The sequence below is a fragment of the Suillus fuscotomentosus genome, assembly GCF_016647785.1.
Source record: "Suillus fuscotomentosus strain FC203 chromosome Unknown F5891scaffold_3, whole genome shotgun sequence".
NCBI classification, from domain to species: Eukaryota; Fungi; Basidiomycota; class Agaricomycetes; order Boletales; family Suillaceae; genus Suillus; species Suillus fuscotomentosus.
This window is the reverse complement of record NW_024539515.1, coordinates 21855-40188: the sequence shown is the minus strand read 5'-3', so window position 1 is coordinate 40188 and position 18334 is coordinate 21855. Positions and strand designations below refer to the sequence as shown.

The window sequence follows — 18334 nt, the reverse complement described above, 5'->3', positions numbered from 1 at the left end:
AAAATGCTTCGGGTTACCATGGCGGCACACGGATGAGTTGAAATTTGATTTTATAAATGTCTAGTTTGAGTCAAGTATTTAATGGTGTCCAGAATTCAAGTGGGCGGTTGGAAAGACCGTGGAAATGTGTCACGATGAGAGTTCCGAATCAGAGGCATACTTTTAAAGCCTAAAGGGGGTTGTTACTCTTAGATCTTCGACCATGCTCATCAAAGTAAAGGTAAGGACGCAGACACGCTGCCAGGAAACATTCCGCTAACCTGATGACCTCCGCTAGACACTCACCGGCAAGGAGGTGCTAAATCCAATCCTTGCCATCCGCTAGTGACTGCTAACGAAGGTTCACGCGCAGATCGAGTTGGACATAGACCTCGAGGATAAGGTATCTGCAACTAAGGGCACCAATTATGTAACACCTTACGGATTCTATCGGAACAGATCACTCGAATAAAGGAGAAGGTCGAAGAGCAGTCCGGTGTGCCACCACAACAACAGAGACTGATCTTCGGAGGGAGACAAATGTGCGTCATCCTAGCTTCTACAAGATCATCGCGTAAACTCACCTGATTAAGGCCGGATGATAAAACTGCTAAGGAGTTTAATATCACCGCTGGATCCGTTCTTCATCTTGTTCTTGCTCTACGTGGCGGCTTTTGATATCGTACCCTTGGGGAGGTGTGTCAGAGATGTGCTCTAGCAAAGGAGTTTGATTATGAGGTGTAGGATTCCGTGCATTGTTAGATATCATTTGATTTTTACCTTGTTGTCGCATCGCTTGTCTTCCATCGCTGGTTCTTTAACTTGACTTACTCTGACATGGTACTATCTTCTTTCTACACGTGCAGCTGATAATTTCTAGGCAGTTCCACGTACTTATCACGGATCAGGCCCTCCGACGATGTCTGCGCCTGGCAGCAACCACCTGAATGTGATGCTCAATCTCGTTCCCCTATCAATCCAGTCAGGTTCTCCTTGTCCATCTATTCCTCCACTGACAAAATCCTTATGTTTTCCATCAATCCCGTGAGTCCAGTTGTAGCGCGCATCCTCCGATAGGACCAAAACACTGCGTTCTTCCAGATAGAGGTCCCAATGATTTCTATCCAGCGGCCCGGCCTCTCCGAACAGCTCTTCTTGACACTGAACCCGCTCAAAGTTCATCACACACCCACTTCCAAAGCTTACTCCTATGATTCCATCATCGAACCGTCTCAGTAGATCGACATGGGGTGAGATGCCTTCTCCAGGATGATACAGGTTCAGGATCGCCTGTCGTGCGCGCTGTGGCGCATCCTTGGGCGGAAATAACATTTCATGCACTTTCTCGGGTAGATGACCACGTAACATTTCGGCAAGCCAGTGCAGGAGTGTGATCAAAAATGTTGGTAAGCCGCTTCCCATATTCTGGCTGTGCTCGGATGCTGTGCGTCCAAAGAGCATGATCTGATTTACGTCTCGCCCATCGAAGTAAAGGTTCATGCACTGCTGAACGATGTCGTTTGCCAGTTCGAGAGGTAATCTGATGGGTGGAACGAAAAGCCCAGGTATCGGCGGCGCAGTGCGCATGGCAATCTGAGGCTCATCAAAGAGCGAGTCACTGTCTTCTGAGAATGGGCTAGTTGCACGAGCGTCATGCTCTGCTCCGCTGAATTCATTATGCTCTACTTCACTGAAAGTTGAAAAGCGCACCTGCATCGTTTACTGCGTACATTGCTAACAGATGCCTCAGTGCCCAGTGCTGACGATAGCGAGAAGGGATATGGTATCACACGTGGAAGCTTGTACAATCTAAATATACACGTAAGCTGTGGACGGTGTGAACATGTGTTTCAGATCCAGCAGCACAAAAGCGATCTCAGAGTACGATTCAGTAGCACTTTTCCAACCACCTTGTGACATCTTCCTCAAGCGATCCTAAGATATAGATGACTTAACAACCATCGGCAAAACCCCTGCCTCAGAATAAGCACGAGCTCTCGAATCAGGTTCGAGTACGAACCTCCAGTGGGTAAAATGTATTGTCTGTGGTTCACAACTCGCAGCACTGCACTAACAATGCCCCCATGGGCAGTGAAAGAGATGACTAGACGAGTGCTCAGTCTACATCGATAAACAGGTGGGATATGATGCTCACATTGTTCCTGGTCATTGTCAAAAATCATGTCCAGTACGCCCCTCATTCGGACATCGATTTCGCCGTGGGTTTCCCTCACTTGGGAGTCCCAAAGTTCGTCTTCTTCCACGAGCTCCTCTTCGATGTCAAAGTCAGGGAAAGTTCGTTCGATATAAGTGCGCGTTCTACGCTTATCACAGGTATGGACGCCGTGTGTTTCTCTAAGGTTCTATAGCGCGAGTGAGTGAACCTAGCGAAAAATTCTTGTATCTTGATATATACCTCGATAATCACGGTTCTCTGCGATTCCGGTATAATGGAGTCGAATGTTATCTTGTTCGTATAGATAGCTCGTGTGAGAGGACTGCAGTACAGCTTCCCCGGAAGGGGAATATCAAATTTACGTTCTTGTTTCCATGCGTTATGGGCTGCTTTCGCCTGCTCCTGGCCAAGCGTCGTCAATTCTGGATCCGCTATGACAAGTTGTGAAGCAGCGCAATTCAGTAAACGGGTGATGTCACTGACGTCCCCAGATCAATTCTCCGTCCCCACTTTTCTTTGACCAATACCTTGATGGATGCAATCAGGTCAAGGAGTTTCATTGGAGAAAGAGAATGGTAGAAGTGTACCTGTTCCATTTCTTCCGATGTGGGAGCGAGGTGTTAGGATAGGATGGGCACTATGATGTAGGTAGGTCGCACCTCTGTGCCATACTTCGCCTCGGCTACGTTGTCTGCGGGGAAAAGTTCATAAAATCTGTGATCAATTCTTTAAATGTCATCTTCAGTAACATGAGATCCTCACGAAAGCCTTCACCATGTCTGCCCACGAAAAACACCTTGTACTGCGTGCCGACGGGAGAGGACGTATTAAGCTGATCAATCCGTTGCTTGAACGTCCTCCATCGATTATCGGAAGGGTCTATTAGCCCGAATCGGGCAGGGAGCTAGAGTTCAAATCTTCACCAGTAATCGATGGAAATACAGAGAGACTTACAGCCTTCCATGGCAAAGAACGAGATTATGCATCAGCCACTCAGTGGCAAGCGAAATTATGATGGTCGAACACTACCTTGCCTTGACCGTAACCAGCGCCAACTTCTTGCTCGAAGAATCCTTTGACCACCTGCCATTGGACTCATTCAGTTCTCGATCTCACATGATCTCGAGAGACATGGATAGTAAAAGCTGACCTCATAAGACCGATGGGACATGGTGTACTGGGGCTATAGGGGAGATCTTCGTGGGGAATCACAGGAAATTACTATAACCTAGCTCGTCTAAGAGTTTTTGTATGCTCCGACTCAGGGTCAACTAGAAACAATAGTATACTAGTACTAAGCAACTTTGGAGAATCTTTGGGTTCTTGTTTCAAGTCGGACTCCGGTGAAATTCACAGCCGAACCGTCTTTATGTAATTTAGAGTTCAGTCGCTTTACTGGGTGACTTAACAGGAGGAATGACTGACTCATGTGACATGTCAGCGCTTCAGCGACCCCTAGTATGCGTTCAATTCAATTCAATTCAAGTGCACATCAATTGACGTTCGTGAGTTGTCATGAGTATGTATACCAAGTATTACAATTACAACAATCATAAATAGCTGGAATATATAAATTTATGAGTTGACCTGCTCGGATGCTTCGTGGCAAACCGGTAAATATCAACCCTAGTTCCAGTCGGCAGGCAAGTCACATTTACAAACATACCTCCGCGGAACCTTAGTCCCTGAGGCTGTAACCCTGCAAGTTGCTCCATGCATAGCATCATGTGCCAACTCGCTCGGGCACTCATAGTCTACGTGTATTCGCCCGAGAGAGAAACCACCGTTGGCTCGCTCGTGCACGGCTTTCTTAAAGTCTGGTAGCCGAGGATGAGAGCATTCGATAGCAAGCTTTCCAGAGTCTACGGATTCTAGTGGTGCGTTGCCCAAGCAAGCTTTAAACATGGCTAGTTGGACGTGAGCAAGGGTACGCCAGCGGATTTTGATCATAGACTTACGATCGTATCCCCGATTCTCTAACTTCTGCCAGTCGATGCAGGCAAAGAACGGGTGACTGCGGATTGACTCCAAGTCAGGCCTCATGGAATAGTGTCTGGGAAAGAAAATCTGATGTGGAGTCCAGCCAACGTCGACAACACAAAAACTTGGAGACATACAGAATAAAGAAGATCCTTGGCGTCCTTATCTTGGATGAGATATATTTCGTCGTTCGGTCTTATGAAGGCCAGCTGGCTGTAACCCGCGGGTATCTTCTTGTGGCCGTTACCATATTTATGCGTTCCATCACTGAAATGATATATAGAATGCCAGTGCTTAAGAGTCGAGTGAGCTTTAGTGCCAGGGCGATCTGGAACCACAGATGATTGCTCACCCCGCCGTTTATTAGTAAAAGCTCCAGTAGAATGGTACCATAGGTCCAGGTGTCCGTCTTGAAGTTATATCCCTGCTTTCCCTCGACTCGTTCTGGAGGAAGGTAACCGCTGGTACCCGATGCACCATACATGAGCTCGTTGTAAAATTGCTGATAGGTTAGTTTGCGGTCTAGGACTTCAGCATTGCCAAAATCTGCAATGCATACGTGACCGGACGGAGTTATGAGCACGTTTTCCATCTTTAAGTCCAAATGTACGACGCGCAGCTTGTGAAGATGCTGGAGGGCGAGAAGCTTTGGGGATAACGAAGCACATTAGATCAAACTTGCATGCAGAATATAGGAGATACTTACAAGCTCAGCAGCAACAAGACGCAACTGCCAATGCATGAATCCGAATTTTGCTCTAGTGCGAAGAGTCTGGGGGTAGAACCTCTGGGGCACGTTCAGCACCAAATCAGATGATAGTCAGGAAGACCCACCATTACGAAGTAGAAGTTATCCTCGTCCTCGAAGGCATGCAGCAGAGGAGTCAAAAATGGGGATTGCTCTTCGGTGACGCGCTTGAATGTCTCATATTCAGCACTGATAGCTGCTGCTGCTGCTTGAGAACCTTCGAGCAGTTGTTGCACGGTCGGTCGTTTGTCTCTGGCGCAGTAAACAAATTGCGCAAGCAACCCAGCCTTGTCGATGACCTTGATGGCGACCTCCTCTGTTTGGTCCTTGATAGCGTACCAGACGTAACCGAATGCACCACTGCCGACCTGTGCTGTAGCGACATACTTATGACCACCCGCCTGAATAGAATAGGCAAGATTCCCATCGTTCGAAATCCTCTCAACGATAACACTGGCCTGTTTTGCCTCAGGTGTCGACGATGACTGAAAATTCGAGGCACTGGGTTCAAGAGTTGAGAACATATCGCCGAGGTTTAGCTCGGTATTGCCTTGCGCAAGTTGTAGTGATGCGTCGTTACCGAGGCTTCGCTTGGTAACACCCTGTAGTAATTCGGAGGGTGATCCCTGCTGCGTAAGGTATATAGATGGCGCACGTAAGTGCCCAGCTTGGACTCCTGGCTTTTTATCTGCGGGAAGCTTCAGAGGTGGGCATCGCGGTGGCTCATGGGGAGCAGACGATGGTGATCGGTCACATTGAAGTTGTGGAATTAGAGGATCGTATCGCTGTGGGTCCAGGCATGATTTATAGGAGGAAGCGGGAGTGGCAGGCGATAGCGATTGGCTAAGGGGAAAATGTGGAAACACATAATCGTATTGCTGTGAGCCAAGGCGTGCTTTCTGAAAAGAAGGTTCGTCGGGGGTAGTAGGGACCATCGACGGTATGACAGTTTCAGTGGTAGGTCCGACGGGAGGTCCTGCAACGTGAATGAGTGAACTTGCGCCAGCGCGTTTTTTGGGTGTCTCGATGTCCTTGCTCTCGATGGTCTGCATGGTCCGAGACAAAACCGGTGTCGCGACGGTAAATTCGGAAAGTGGAGAATGAGTAGGTATCACAACTGGTGATATGTATTGACTCAGAATATCACTGTCTCGGACAGTGTCCGTTATGAAGGCAGGTGGAGAAAGAACGGAATCAGGAATCCCCGTCGACTGCGTGGCGGTAGTTTCGATGTTAAATACAACTGGAGGATTTGATGGAGAAATCTCGAGAGGCGGTGCAAATTCCTGGGCGGTGTGCGCATGTCCTTCACAACTTGTACCAAGAGTAGGTAGTACTTGAGTTTGTTGGATTGGCATGTGGGTGCCATCGGCAGTGGGGGACAAAACTACGTGAAATCGGAGGTTTACATCGACAGGAAAAATCGCTTGGGTAGCCGGAGACCGTTTGATCAGGGATGAGATATTTGATGCAAGGGCAGGTGTTGCAGCAGTCGCGAGGTCCAATACAGAGGCAGATCCAGACGTCTTGAATCGTTTGAAGATGCGAGCAAGCAAGTGTCTGAGGGCCATTGATAAGTGCGGGTGGCGTTATGATAATATGTGAGCTATAGTCCTGGAGAAACCGGACGTTAAATAGAGCTCGGACATATTCTGCGCCACTAGGAATACTGGATCACAAATGTGGATGTGGCCAAAGATTAGGAAGGGACCACAACGCTTTGGCTCATCGCAAAGCGGGCCCATCAGGAAACAATTGCGGCGTCCAACAACGATATCTTGATCGGGACACTGTTAGCACCTTGGGCATAAAGCTTTAAAGCTGTATGCCGTGTGGAACCAAAGCGGCACGTAGTATTATCGACCTGAGGTAAGAAGGAATTTTGGATAGTATTGTTAATGCCCCTGGTACACGAAATCGAGAGTTTTGTCACGACATTATGATCCAGCTCAAATGCCACCCAAGGAATATCGCATGAGCCTTTCTTTGATACCGCATCAAACGAGTGGACATATGTCATATAGTCGAAGCTCGTCAGTAAGGTTGGATGAAGGAGTTGGTGCCGGAAACATCCGTGGTGCCCTTGGATGTTGTTCTCACGGGAATGCAAGGACCTCGACGCTTACTCAAGGCGAGGCATTGGCATTTCTGTAGGGAAATACCACAGCATCGAGAGGAAGACGTACAAAACCAACTTGTTGGTCATGCATCATGACTCATGAGCGGCCTGGTCTGGCGACAACAGAGGGCAACATCATATTTTAGTAGGCAATTTTGGGCTATTTCAAGTTGGTTGCCAGGAGGTAAAGTTCACACCCGCATTATTGAACGTGACTTGGCCTTTTCCTCCGATGAAGCGAGGAAACGATATCGACACTTCCCAAGTCGACGGGAATGTTTCCCCGGAAATAAAACACAGGATGCTCCGCGCTCTGCAATCCATGCGGTGCTCAACTGGCAAGCCTTCTAGCAGTTTCGAAAACATGATTGCGTCCCGGTTGCAATTAACAGAGGCATCTACATTGTCAAAGACCGAGGAACCGGAGAAGTTTGAAGGTCGTGTCGTTATTCAGGTGATTGTGGACGAAGGTACCTTTCGTTTCTCATATTCGCTGTGTTTATTGACAGGTTCTCAGAGTTGCTTAATATCGATCAAAACGTCCACGGTGGATGTACGGCCATGATAATTGACATGTATGTTTTTTCTCCTCCTGTTTGCCTAGAACTAATATAGATGCGTAGTTGCTCGACAATGCCCATTTACGTCCTTGGGGCCTCGACAAGCGGTCATGGCGAATTTGGCGTATCACAGTCTTTGAACATTGTGTACCATTCACCAGCATTGTTGTACGTTCAAATATGACACTAGTCACTTTCTGTTGAATCATCGTGTCAGGGGAGACAAGCTACGCGTTGTGAGCACAACACTCGCTCTTGGCAGCCGGGCACTCTCAAGTCGTTGTGAAGTGAGATTCTGGCAATTTCAGTCCCTTGCTTTATCAGCTCATAACTAGCTTCGAAGGTATGGAATGTTACGCGACACCGATTGGTAGCATCAGCTGTGCACATTAAGATGGTGCCATCCAAACCTAAGGCATCTGAATCTGCCAAACTCTGACCTGGGTGCGGTCACAAGTCTAGGTGACATGTTGATTTACACATACCACAATCATTATATGGCTGTTTTGAAAGTAGTCCTCTGGCCTGCTCGTATTCTGCATGGATTCTAGCACTCTGTTCATTTATAAGCTAATCTCGCGTAACCTTAGTTTCCTCAATTACACTGGCTACGACTCAGGGAAAACCTTCGGGTAACGGGCTGAAAATTCCCCGGTCACGTGACTGTTTGAAGACCAAGGCGTCTTTCATCACCGTTTTCGTGGCGGAAAATTCTGGGTATGTTGTAGAGACGGGATGATGTCTGACGCGTCAGGATTCCGAAATAGATCGGCTCTATCTACTAACATGTTACCATTCGATAATAAAGGTTGGACCCTGTAAACTGTCGGAGGAAGGTACGAAGCCTTTTCTCCTTTTCTATGTATGATCGTCTTTATTGTTCTACTCATCGAGCTCGCGGTCTTTGCGCACAGCATTTTCTGCAGTTAATCATCTGGCCTCATCGCGAAACATTCCACAGAGACATACTACTAGCACGACGGCGCTGCCATTGGCAGTCTGTGCACATCCCCTATGAGGTATACGCCTGCATTCGGCTTTCATTCAAAGTGAATTGATATGGTGGTTATTTTAGTCGTTTATCCCGAACTGACGTTCTGAGCCAAAATACTGAACTGAATTCCCCTCGGAGCTGAGCAAAGCTAAGTAGTTCGATTCTCCATTTGTTTTTGTTATCTGCAACTGATACCGAAGCTCATAGCTTTATTACGCTACAACGCTACTCCATTACAAACTTTAATAATGACATTCTTCCTACTCTGAAACACCGGATCAGTAAGTAAACGAGGTGTGTCGGCAGACCAAGTCAAGACCTCAATCACCGCTCACCACGTATATTTTCTAGTCATTTATAAGAAATAGCCTATTACTTGTTATCTGATTCTGTCGAACCTTCTTCAGTGCACCTCCGTGATGGTCTGCACCTACACAATCGCCCACTTTGCCTCTACTCACCTATTAACACTCCTTCCTTTCTCAATTGAAGTCCCGATCTAGAAAGTCCCCTCGGTCCACGTTTCCGCCGGATTTCCAAGTTCAGGGAACTTGGCTTGAACAACATGGCTGGGAGCGATCCTCGACTTGATGATCCAAACTCGATTGAATGGCCAGCGCTTGATTCCATGGCTGACTATATCCTACTGTCGAATTTGATTGTCAGATCCCCTGCTCTAGAATGTTTAATGAGAGACGCCTCGTCAAACATGCACCATTGCTTGAGATCAATCTCAACATAAATTATAATTCATGCGACTAACACTAAATACAAATTGTTATGATAATCATCCGAGTCGTAGAGGAAGATGGTATATACGATGATATGTCTTGGTTCTAAACCAGTGGATAGACTGATAGGTAGGGGTGTCTGCACTTTTGTTGCTCCGAGTCAACGCGAGTGTCGCCAAGTCCATGTAAACATGCTTCAAGATGGTCAAAGAGTAGAGGATACCATATTCCCGCTACCTTTAGGTAGCTGGGTTTTTGTCGACCGTTACACAGATATTGGGCATTTGCAAATTCAATCGCACATAAACGGCAATAATTTCTCATCCTGGTTCGATGAAGTATTCTTTTCTCACACTTCTCTGTATCGACGCCCGAAATTGATTCTCTGCTGAGACACTCATTATATTAGCTCATCCTGATTGTCTCGATGAATACAGAAAACACCTGGAGAAGAGAAGGATCGCCAAGATAACAGCCAGATGCAACAAGCAGATCACCAATAGAACTAACTCGACTTGAGAAAGTAACGAGTGCCGCTGCAGTAGGCGACATAACAGCTGGACGAGAGCAACGGCAAACACATTCACATCATGTACTCCGATACTTATCGTCTACATTAGCTTCCTTCGGATGATCTACTTCAGAATTTAGCAACAACCCCTCCTACAGACGCTAACGTTCCCGCCAGCTTCCTTCTCACCACCTCCGCTCATCGACACACACAACGAGTGAGAGCTATCCGGGGGTCGGGACACGCGCTCAGTCATCCTCCATCGAAACCTACTACATGCTCAGAAATGGCAGTATGATCTAACAATGGTTAGGGCATGCCACCACCATCGGTTACCATTCATTTGTCCAACCACTTACTCGGCCAATTGCAATTGTAAATAATGTAAGTGTGCCGGGAGCGCGTACGTGATTTGATAACAGAACTCCTGTAACGGGCGACAGGCTCTCTGATCACTTGTAATTAGATGCACTTGCCACTCGAACATTCCGAGATTCCGGGCATACATTATGTGTCAACGGACTCTTCACCGCAAGCATGACCGTGGAAGCAACCGGAGGCTTTGTTTTTTCCCCCAAACAACTGAGGTATGTCATTCAACACAAGTCAGTCTTCTGTACATTGAGCTTTTGCCATTGTGGTACCCTAGTAAGTACTTCACGAGTTTCATACCTTCTGGAACTCCGATGAAGTCGTACCAGATAAAATGGAATGGATGCTAACCTGCCTCGAGTATGTGGCGGACATGTGTAACATGGTCAGACCGCCGCCACGCATAACCGTTACACCAAAAGGTGAAATACTGAAAGCTTAGCTTTCAGTATCAGCGACGGTATATGTACTGATTATGAGAACTCAGGTAAGCCAGCGTGCTTACACCCTCCCACGTTATCAGATCTTTTTCCTCCCCCACCAGTCCTGCTCCCAATCGCTTAGGCACTGTGGTTTGTGTGGGAGTTTCTATCCGAAACGGGAGGGTACATATGTCCACCCCAAGGGCGAACCTTGGAATTTGACCCGGAGCGGGTTGGAACGCCCGACCTCCTGCAAACCCTAAGCTTTCAGTATATGTAACATGGTCAGACCGCCGCCATGCATAACCGTTACACCAAAAGGTGAAATACTGAAAGCTTAGCTTTCAGTATCAGCGACGGTATATGTACTGATTATGAGAACTCAGGTAAGCCAGCGTGCTTACAACATGTTATGCAATCGTGATTACAGTTCAGATTGGTAAACAGTCTAAAACAGAGCTAGGCGAGCTGGCATCGCAGTTCTCTAGCAGCTGATATACTAGCATAGGATTTGCAGCGTCAATGCTCAATTTTCAAGTCCATTTTAAGCAGAAAAATTTACCCCCCCCCAGCCTGTGACTTGACTTTTCCCTCCAGATGACGCCAGCGAACAATATCGACACTTCCCAAATGAAAGGAAATGTTTCTCCGGAGGTAAAACTTGCATTGTTAAACTCTCTGGCGCAGCCGGGCCACATATCGCATTCGACTGGCAAGCCCTTCAGAGGTTTCAAAGCCGAGTTCGTGTCCCGGATGCAACCAACAGAGGCATCTGTATTATCGAAAACAGAGGAGCCGGACAAACTCGAAGGACGTATCGTCTTTGAGGTGATTGTGGACGAAGGTGCCCTGGATTTCTGATATACATTTTGCTCATTGACATATCATGGGGCACCCTTAGACATGTTTAATGAAGTTGGAACTATGCACGGCGGTTGTTTGGCCATGCTAATTGAAATGCATGTTTCTTCTACTCAGGTTTATCTGGAGCTAATATGCACGCGCAGCTGCTCGCCAATGCCCATTTATATTCTTGGGGCTTCGACTGGCGCTTGTGGCACATTCGGCGTACAACAGTCTTTGAATATTGTGTTCCACTCACCAGCAGTGCCGTACGTTTAAATGGCACATTAATTGTTTTTTGCTGAACTATCAAGTCAGGGGCGACAAGCTACGCATCGTGTGCACGACACTTACCCTTGGTAGCCGTGCACGCTCGGGTCGTTGTGAAGTGAGATGCTGAGCTCTCGTTGCCTTATTAATATTAGCTTATGTTTGGCTTCGACAGGTATGGAATGTAACGCGACACCGATTAGTTGCATCAGCTGTATACATCAACATGGTTCCATCTGAATCGTCCAAACTCTGACCTTTTGTTCATGTCAGTCATGTCGAGTCTTTACGCACCATAATCACCATCATACATGACTACTTGGAATTTAAAGTCCACTTATTCCATGTACAATAATGTAGTAATCCGCATGATGTGATATTCAAGGGGTATCCAGAGAAATAACCCAAACGTATAAATGAGTGTTATCATGATGTATGTAGCGCAAATGAATGTTTGAAGATCAAGTCCACGATCTTGAATGATAAGCAGCCCAAGTGAATTCATCTCTTCCAAGTGTTTGTATCGGAGGTCATGAAGGGACCAGCCTGAATTGTCCCTGCGCCAATAGATCTCAATATGTCCATCCTCCTGTCCTCCCATGCCTTGAGCGCTTTGAGAAGCTGTAATATTTTGTCGCGTTTCCCTTGTCGGACGTCGTTGATGCTTACACTGCCCATTTTTACGTCGTTGTCAAGGAGGAAGTCAAACAGACGGAATAGCCCGTCCAGCTTGTCATCGCCAGGGCCAGACGGGAATGCCGAATCTAGCACGGGGGGTGAGGGTGATTTCCCTAAAACTGATTCCGAGAGACGAAGAAGGGCAAGACCGCTGAAAAGATGGGTAGTGGGATCGTAATTTTGCAACGCAGCTGGCAAGTGTGAATTAGCCCATTCAACTAGACCCGCGTCAGAAGAGTTCAGCTGTACAAGGTTCATAAGGTCAGTAACACAACGCACGGAGAAGGCAGTGGACAAACCGCGGTAGTTGGTGAAGGGCGCGCCTCTCTAGTCGGGCGGGGAGGAGCTTGGTTTGCTATAGATGATAGTTTGGATTGGTCTTCAGACTGGTCTGAAATAGATTGCTGAATCAAGAAGGAATCAAGACGCGTTCGTTCGCCATCTTGTGCGTCCGACGAGGGTAAACCCATCAGGACGCGAGCATCACGAGTAGATAGCTGATTTGGATTCTCGCGGCGCAATGCCTTTTGTGTCGCATCGCGAGCGGTAGGAGATGGCGGTCGGGGGGCGGGGTTCATCGCCTGGGCGACTGTTAGAGGGATAGTGGGAATGTTGACAGAAGAAACAACAGGTTCTGTTTAATAGAATGTTAGACAAGCGACCGAAGATGATGGCTCAGACCTACTCGAGTAGTCTCTGCCAATGGTGGCCTTCATGATCGCTTTCATCCACTCGCGTACCACGATTTGCTCATCAGAGCTGAAGTAATGTGTCTTGTCAGTGTCGTGCACTATCCTGAAGCCATAACGTCCTGGATCGACGTTCTCGTCCGCAATAACCTTGTATCCGACGATATTGATGTAGCCCTTGATCTTCACCTCCTGAACATCGTGCATCAGTGTATGACTTCGTGATTAAGTAGACTTCACCCCACCATCTTAGTGTCACTCCGCAGGATGTACAGATGTGGGCCCTTGATAACGAAGTACCGCACCTTCCAGGCATTGTAATGGTCGCCTTTCTTGCGCATCCATCCTTGGTGATCAGGGATGCCGATCTGGTCAATGATACTCTTTCCTGGCTTGAACGTAGGACCTCGAGACTGGCTCTCGGGACCATCGTGTTTTTTCAATACCGTCGGGGACTCTTTCTCTTTCAGGGTTTGACTATCCGCATCCTTGCCTCTCAGCTTCTCAAGTGTCTTCTCCTTTTCCCTCAACTTTCTCTTCTCCTCCAGAGAATCGCTGTGCGAGGGATTGCGAAGAGTGCTGGAAACCGATCCGTCTGACGTTGATGGGCGAGCCGATGACTTCTTGCTGCTGCCGTACAGCCGGGAAAGATTGAGACTCGAAGGTTTCTCCATTGGGCTTTCGTTGTCAATCAACGACCTGTTTTGAAGTGAGTGGTTGAGCAAACTATATAAAAGCTCGATGCGTACGGACTGATCCTTGGGGGAGGCTTCCTGGCCCTCCCAAGGGAAGTGGAGAAAGTGGTGCCGAACAAACTATGCCGCTCTGTGCCCTTCGTCGTACCGTCCCGTTTATTCCGGCTATGCTTGCTACCAATACTGGAGTCGTCCAGCAGCTCCCGTTTTCGGGATGATCTGGGTGGTGTTACCGCCAACGCCAAGGGCACTGAGGTCGGGAGTGCGGTGGTAGAATTGTTGTTGGAATTGGAGGAAGTGTCGCACTTCTCCTTTGCGGTAGACGTGGACTCTGTGGAACGGCTAAAGAGGTGCCGGCGTTGTTTGGCGGCAGATAGTACATTTTCTCCCTGCCCAAAAGGTTAAATTGATGCTACTTACAGTAGAAATATATGAAATCACCTCGCTCAAGGCGCCGCGATCATCGTCTTGCAACTCTTCAGGCTCACGTGCGTCCTCTCGAGATCGTTGGTTCAAGGCACCATCACTAGGTGATAATACAAGTTGACCCGACGCTGTACGCTAATGATGCGTGAGCAATAGAATCAACAGTAGAAGATGAAATACCAACCTTGTGTTCGTTACCGTTCGGCGGGACCCTGAGGCCGAGACCCACCGCACTAGACGAGACATGATTGTCCAGCGAGCCTCCAATGATGCTAGCACCAGTGCTCGATAAACTAGATACTCTTTCTGCGAATTGGCTCATGTCTGCAGCTGGACTCTCGGTGGTGCTCATCGAACCAAACGTCGCTGAGTTTGGCGCAGTAAGAGCTGAGCTCACGGTTGTCGCGAACATGGGGCTGTTCAAAGACTGATGAGTCGAGCCAGAACGCGAGTGCGTGTAGGAATATGAATGGGAGTGCGACAATGACTGAGGATGTTGTGGCGACTGGACATCTGGGAAGATAATTGATAGAGGTCGTCGTAGTTCGGCAATAGCGTTGGCAATGCGCATACGCTTCCCAAATGCGACAATGCCAATTTCAGCCTTGAGGAGGTTAATGTCAAGCTCTAGTAGAACATCGCCTGTGATCTCTTGTTCTAAGGAGTACGAGATTAGTTCAAGTTATACAACAAAAAGACGAAATTTACCTATGAACTTATCACAGATGTCCTGGCCAAAACTCTTAGACTTTAGCCAGTCAACAACTTCTTCAACGCTCCACTCCGATGGAGAAACTGGCTTCACCAGACTACTTTCCCGTGTGAGTTCAGGCGACATCTGTGGCATGGAAGTGGTAGAGACTTGACCGCTGGATGCAACACTAAGGTGCTTGGACGTCGGTGGTGGGCTCACTACACGTGGGATGGGGGAGGAAGCAGCATTGGAAACTGGGCGAATCACAGGCGTGGGAGCAGCGTGGGTGGTGGGTTGACTGGGTTCCGGGGAAGCAGGTAACTGTATGGAGGATGGCTCGACGGCAAGAACAGGTGCAGGTGCAAATATGTTAACCATAGGAGATACGGGAGCGGACCGGGATTGAGATCCGTTGCGTTCACGACCAGTAGGCGCTGGGGAGATTGCGCGAGTGGTTGAGGTAACAGAAAATGACGTCTTATGAACTTTGGCTGTTTGTTCACCATCATTGGATAAAAGGGATGGCAAAGCTTGCAAGGGGAGTGTCATAGGTGAAGCCATACTCAAGTTCCTCCTCCTGTGATTCAGAGTTACTGCGCCATCGTTGTTATTATCTTCCTCATCTTCCTCAGGAATATGGGGATGATCACGTGCCACCCGGTGTACATTCTGAAATGTGTCGTCCACCTCTTCTGCCTCACTCTCATCACTCATTTCGATGTCTATCGGAGGAGCGAGCGAGCGGATATCCACTCCTGCAGCGGCCTTCGCTTCCACGACTTTACGTGCCTGTTCTGCAAGCTTGTCTCGAGCACTACGGTGCCAGTCCTCTCCATCCTCCCGTAAGCTGGAATCTCCGTCGGTTTCTGTATCCGTGTCTCCGCGCCGAGTGCTAGCGAAGCTGAAGCTGCGAGTTCCATCCCGATCATCTCGGCCAAGCTGCTCGATAGCCTTCTGGACGTCTGTCATAGTAGCATGCATAACTTCCTCCTGATGTGTTGAAGGTGGTTCGCCAAGGGCGACACCAATGTTGGACTCAGCGTCGCTACCGATGAATGAAGCTGCCTCTTCATCAACTGTCTGTAATATGTCGGGAGGCTCATTTATGGAAGGGCCAGCGGTGGATTCTGGTGAAGATGAACGTGGAGGAGCAGGGGCAGGGGCAGCCGGTGTAGTATAGCTTTTGGGAAACAGGCCAATTTTACCTGCGAGATTGCGTCCCTGGTAATAAAGTGCGTGCATGAGTTAATATCATGGAACGAAACAACAAATGCAATTGAATTCGACAGAGCGTAGGGCATGGCGGAGTTTATGTGGGCTGAAACTGCGCTGCAGAGTTGTACATGCCTACATACACACGGTGCGCAAGGTGAAAGAGTTAGGCAGTACCCACCTGCCACCAGCCATCGCTGTATTGATCATCTCTCTCTATGACCTCGATGGGCTCACCCGCACGGAAGTCAACTTCGTCCTCGTTTTCGGGCTGAAAGTCGTGAAGTGCATATACATAGTCTGGCATTGTACCGATAGAATTTGTTGCAGGCGGACGATCTGCTGCCGAAAATGATAGTCAAAAAGCTCCTGAAGTGATGCGTATCTATGAATTAGCGAGAGTTAGCGGGATACGTAGCAGGGACGGACGGCGGAAATATGACACCTGTCAATTGGAAAGGTCAGTAGGTAGTAGTATAGATGAGAGAGTTGGTTGTGGCAAGTTGTGCTGAGTGAGCCGATACCACGACCCGTTCGTTGAGATTCCACGAGCCCGTCAACGTTAACCTCGATGAGAACAACTACCAGCAGTGCTAGTACTTGCGAATACAACCCGAACCAGCTCACACCTGGCTATGATGACTCAGCAATATAGTTCAGTGGGTAACTTTATGGCATCATCCAAGAAGCTAATACAAGTTGGCCATGTCAGACTATCCAATACTATCTCGACAGCAGGCATATAATTATTCGGTGTTGCAGCTTAAATAAGAGCGTAAATTTTCCAGTGGTTGATTGAGCCAGTTTCCGATTAACTCCCGTTGTATCAAAATGGCATCTAAGCGCTTGAGTAGAACTGCTTCTTCTGCTATCACAATGGCCACCAAGCGCTTGAGTAGGTCTCGATTGTTTTAGCCATGCTCAATGTATCCTGATGATATTCTATCAGCATTCGTAACTGGAAACCATAATAAATTGAAGGAGACCAAGCATATTTTATCTCAAGGAACGCCAATAGAATTAGACTCGCAAGACCTAGATAGCAAGTTTTTCTAATCAAATGCTTATTTACCCGCTGATTAAACACTCAAGTACCCGAACTGCAGGGCACCACCCAAGAAGTCGCCATAGCAAAATGCCGTCGTGCAGCTGAGCTGGTCAGTCATTCCTTGAATCTGAATTTATAGATCTGCCTCCCCACTGCAATGCTTATACCTTCTGGCAGCTGGGGAAGCCATGCATAACGGAGGATACCTCATTGTGCTTCGTAGCGTATAACGGGCTACCTGGCCCATACATCAAGCACTTTATGAAAACACTCGGTCACGAAGGTCGGTGGGTGCAGAGGCATCCTACTAAACAAGACTTTCTGAATGTGTCACCTGAGTAGGCTTGAATAACATGCTCGTAGGATTCCCGACGAAAGACGCGTATGCACTCTGTACTTTCGCTTATAGCGCTGGTCCGGGCACTGAGCCGATCCTCTTCGAGGGCCGCACAGACGGTACCATCGTCCCTGCAAGGGGACCAGGCGATTTCGGGTGGGACCCCATCTTCCAACCAAAAGGTTTTGATCAAACGTGAGGCTCTCTCATTTTTTTTTGCTCCGTTGGTCAAGATACTGAAATTGGGACGAAGCTACGCCGAAATGAGCAAGGAACAGAAGAATGTCATTTCTCACCGATACCGTGCACTGGTTAAACTCAGGGTATATTTGGCAACCCTCAATGCTGAGAACAACTTCTAGAAAGCTGCTTCTTTGCAGGGTAGTCAGAATCCAATATACAATTGGCTGTGCGATAAGATATATCTTACATACATCTGGAGTTCTTAGATCCGAATCCCTGACTTGTAGTAAAAATGATGTACATTCTACTTCAAGTATCACTTCATGGGCGCAAATTTGATAGGGTCCATGTCATTATAGGTCAGCGTGCTATTACATAGCTTCACATGCTATCCAAGGCGCCGGCCAGGGCCAAAAAAACAGCGTCAAGTCAGTATTATGGTGTTGGTAGACACACGCTCCGCGATTGCATTCAACTCCGGTTCGAACAGTTTCTTATCTCCCTTCCAATTTATCTTGGGCGGCAAGTCATTTTTGTGAGATCAACTCCCCAGGGGCGCCGTGCCTCGAAGAGAAATTCATCAACGGACCATAGAACATAAATTTTGTAAGCAGTATGTACTACTATGCACCTGCTCATAATATGCTAGGATACGACTTGCGAAAGC

The 18334-nt window shown here is 47.9% G+C and overlaps 8 protein-coding genes across 8 annotated transcripts; 4 read left to right on the top strand and 4 right to left on the bottom strand.

Moving 5' to 3' along the window:
• Window positions 1-202: 202 nt before the first annotated feature.
• F5891DRAFT_1181142 (ubiquitin-related domain-containing protein) lies at window positions 203-657 on the top strand (the record flags this gene model as incomplete). The annotated part of the gene is made up of 5 exons (XM_041366010.1): window positions 203-220; window positions 278-295; window positions 353-382; window positions 439-521; window positions 573-657. The coding sequence occupies 5 exons, from the start codon at window positions 203-205 to the stop codon at window positions 655-657; spliced, it is 234 nt and encodes a 77-aa protein (XP_041232401.1).
• A 219-nt stretch (window positions 658-876) lies between these two features.
• Window positions 877-1711, bottom strand: F5891DRAFT_1124817 (uncharacterized protein; the record flags this gene model as incomplete). Its single annotated transcript, XM_041363918.1, has 3 exons — window positions 877-1118; window positions 1173-1604; window positions 1690-1711. 3 exons carry the CDS (start codon window positions 1709-1711, stop codon window positions 877-879), a joined length of 696 nt encoding a protein of 231 aa, XP_041232400.1.
• Window positions 1712-1744: 33 nt separating this feature from the next.
• On the bottom strand, window positions 1745-3509 carry F5891DRAFT_1136006 (histidine phosphatase superfamily). The gene is made up of 10 exons (XM_041364804.1): window positions 3306-3509; window positions 3182-3238; window positions 2918-3059; window positions 2815-2846; window positions 2743-2753; window positions 2639-2682; window positions 2396-2586; window positions 2135-2342; window positions 2000-2083; window positions 1745-1952 (listed from the first exon to the last, which is right to left on the bottom strand). The coding sequence occupies exons 1-10, from the start codon at window positions 3324-3326 to the stop codon at window positions 1915-1917; spliced, it is 828 nt and encodes a 275-aa protein (XP_041232399.1). The 5' UTR covers window positions 3327-3509; the 3' UTR covers window positions 1745-1914.
• Window positions 3510-4331: 822 nt separating this feature from the next.
• On the bottom strand, window positions 4332-5407 carry F5891DRAFT_941123 (kinase-like domain-containing protein; the record flags this gene model as incomplete). The annotated part of the gene is made up of 3 exons (XM_041374320.1): window positions 4332-4781; window positions 4842-4922; window positions 4970-5407. 3 exons carry the CDS (start codon window positions 5405-5407, stop codon window positions 4332-4334), a joined length of 969 nt encoding a protein of 322 aa, XP_041232398.1.
• A 1558-nt stretch (window positions 5408-6965) lies between these two features.
• Window positions 6966-8236, top strand: F5891DRAFT_998856 (HotDog domain-containing protein). The gene is made up of 5 exons (XM_041378513.1): window positions 6966-7472; window positions 7520-7577; window positions 7626-7730; window positions 7780-7849; window positions 7906-8236. The coding sequence occupies exons 1-5, from the start codon at window positions 7235-7237 to the stop codon at window positions 7999-8001; spliced, it is 567 nt and encodes a 188-aa protein (XP_041232397.1). The 5' UTR covers window positions 6966-7234; the 3' UTR covers window positions 8002-8236.
• A 2731-nt stretch (window positions 8237-10967) lies between these two features.
• Window positions 10968-12014, top strand: F5891DRAFT_998843 (HotDog domain-containing protein). The gene is made up of 5 exons (XM_041378512.1): window positions 10968-11436; window positions 11494-11551; window positions 11600-11704; window positions 11754-11823; window positions 11881-12014. The coding sequence occupies exons 1-5, from the start codon at window positions 11190-11192 to the stop codon at window positions 11959-11961; spliced, it is 561 nt and encodes a 186-aa protein (XP_041232396.1). The 5' UTR covers window positions 10968-11189; the 3' UTR covers window positions 11962-12014.
• F5891DRAFT_998842 (uncharacterized protein) lies at window positions 12015-16724 on the bottom strand. The gene is made up of 9 exons (XM_041378511.1): window positions 16281-16724; window positions 14902-16108; window positions 14378-14850; window positions 14209-14328; window positions 13822-14156; window positions 13318-13771; window positions 13069-13264; window positions 12683-13017; window positions 12015-12626 (listed from the first exon to the last, which is right to left on the bottom strand). The coding sequence occupies exons 1-9, from the start codon at window positions 16404-16406 to the stop codon at window positions 12207-12209; spliced, it is 3666 nt and encodes a 1221-aa protein (XP_041232395.1). The 5' UTR covers window positions 16407-16724; the 3' UTR covers window positions 12015-12206.
• A 118-nt stretch (window positions 16725-16842) lies between these two features.
• Window positions 16843-18058, top strand: F5891DRAFT_998840 (inosine triphosphate pyrophosphatase-like protein). Its single transcript, XM_041378510.1, has 6 exons — window positions 16843-16994; window positions 17049-17141; window positions 17192-17256; window positions 17325-17430; window positions 17490-17679; window positions 17738-18058. The coding sequence occupies exons 1-6, from the start codon at window positions 16931-16933 to the stop codon at window positions 17844-17846; spliced, it is 627 nt and encodes a 208-aa protein (XP_041232394.1). The 5' UTR covers window positions 16843-16930; the 3' UTR covers window positions 17847-18058.
• The last annotated feature ends 276 nt before the right edge of the window (window positions 18059-18334 follow it).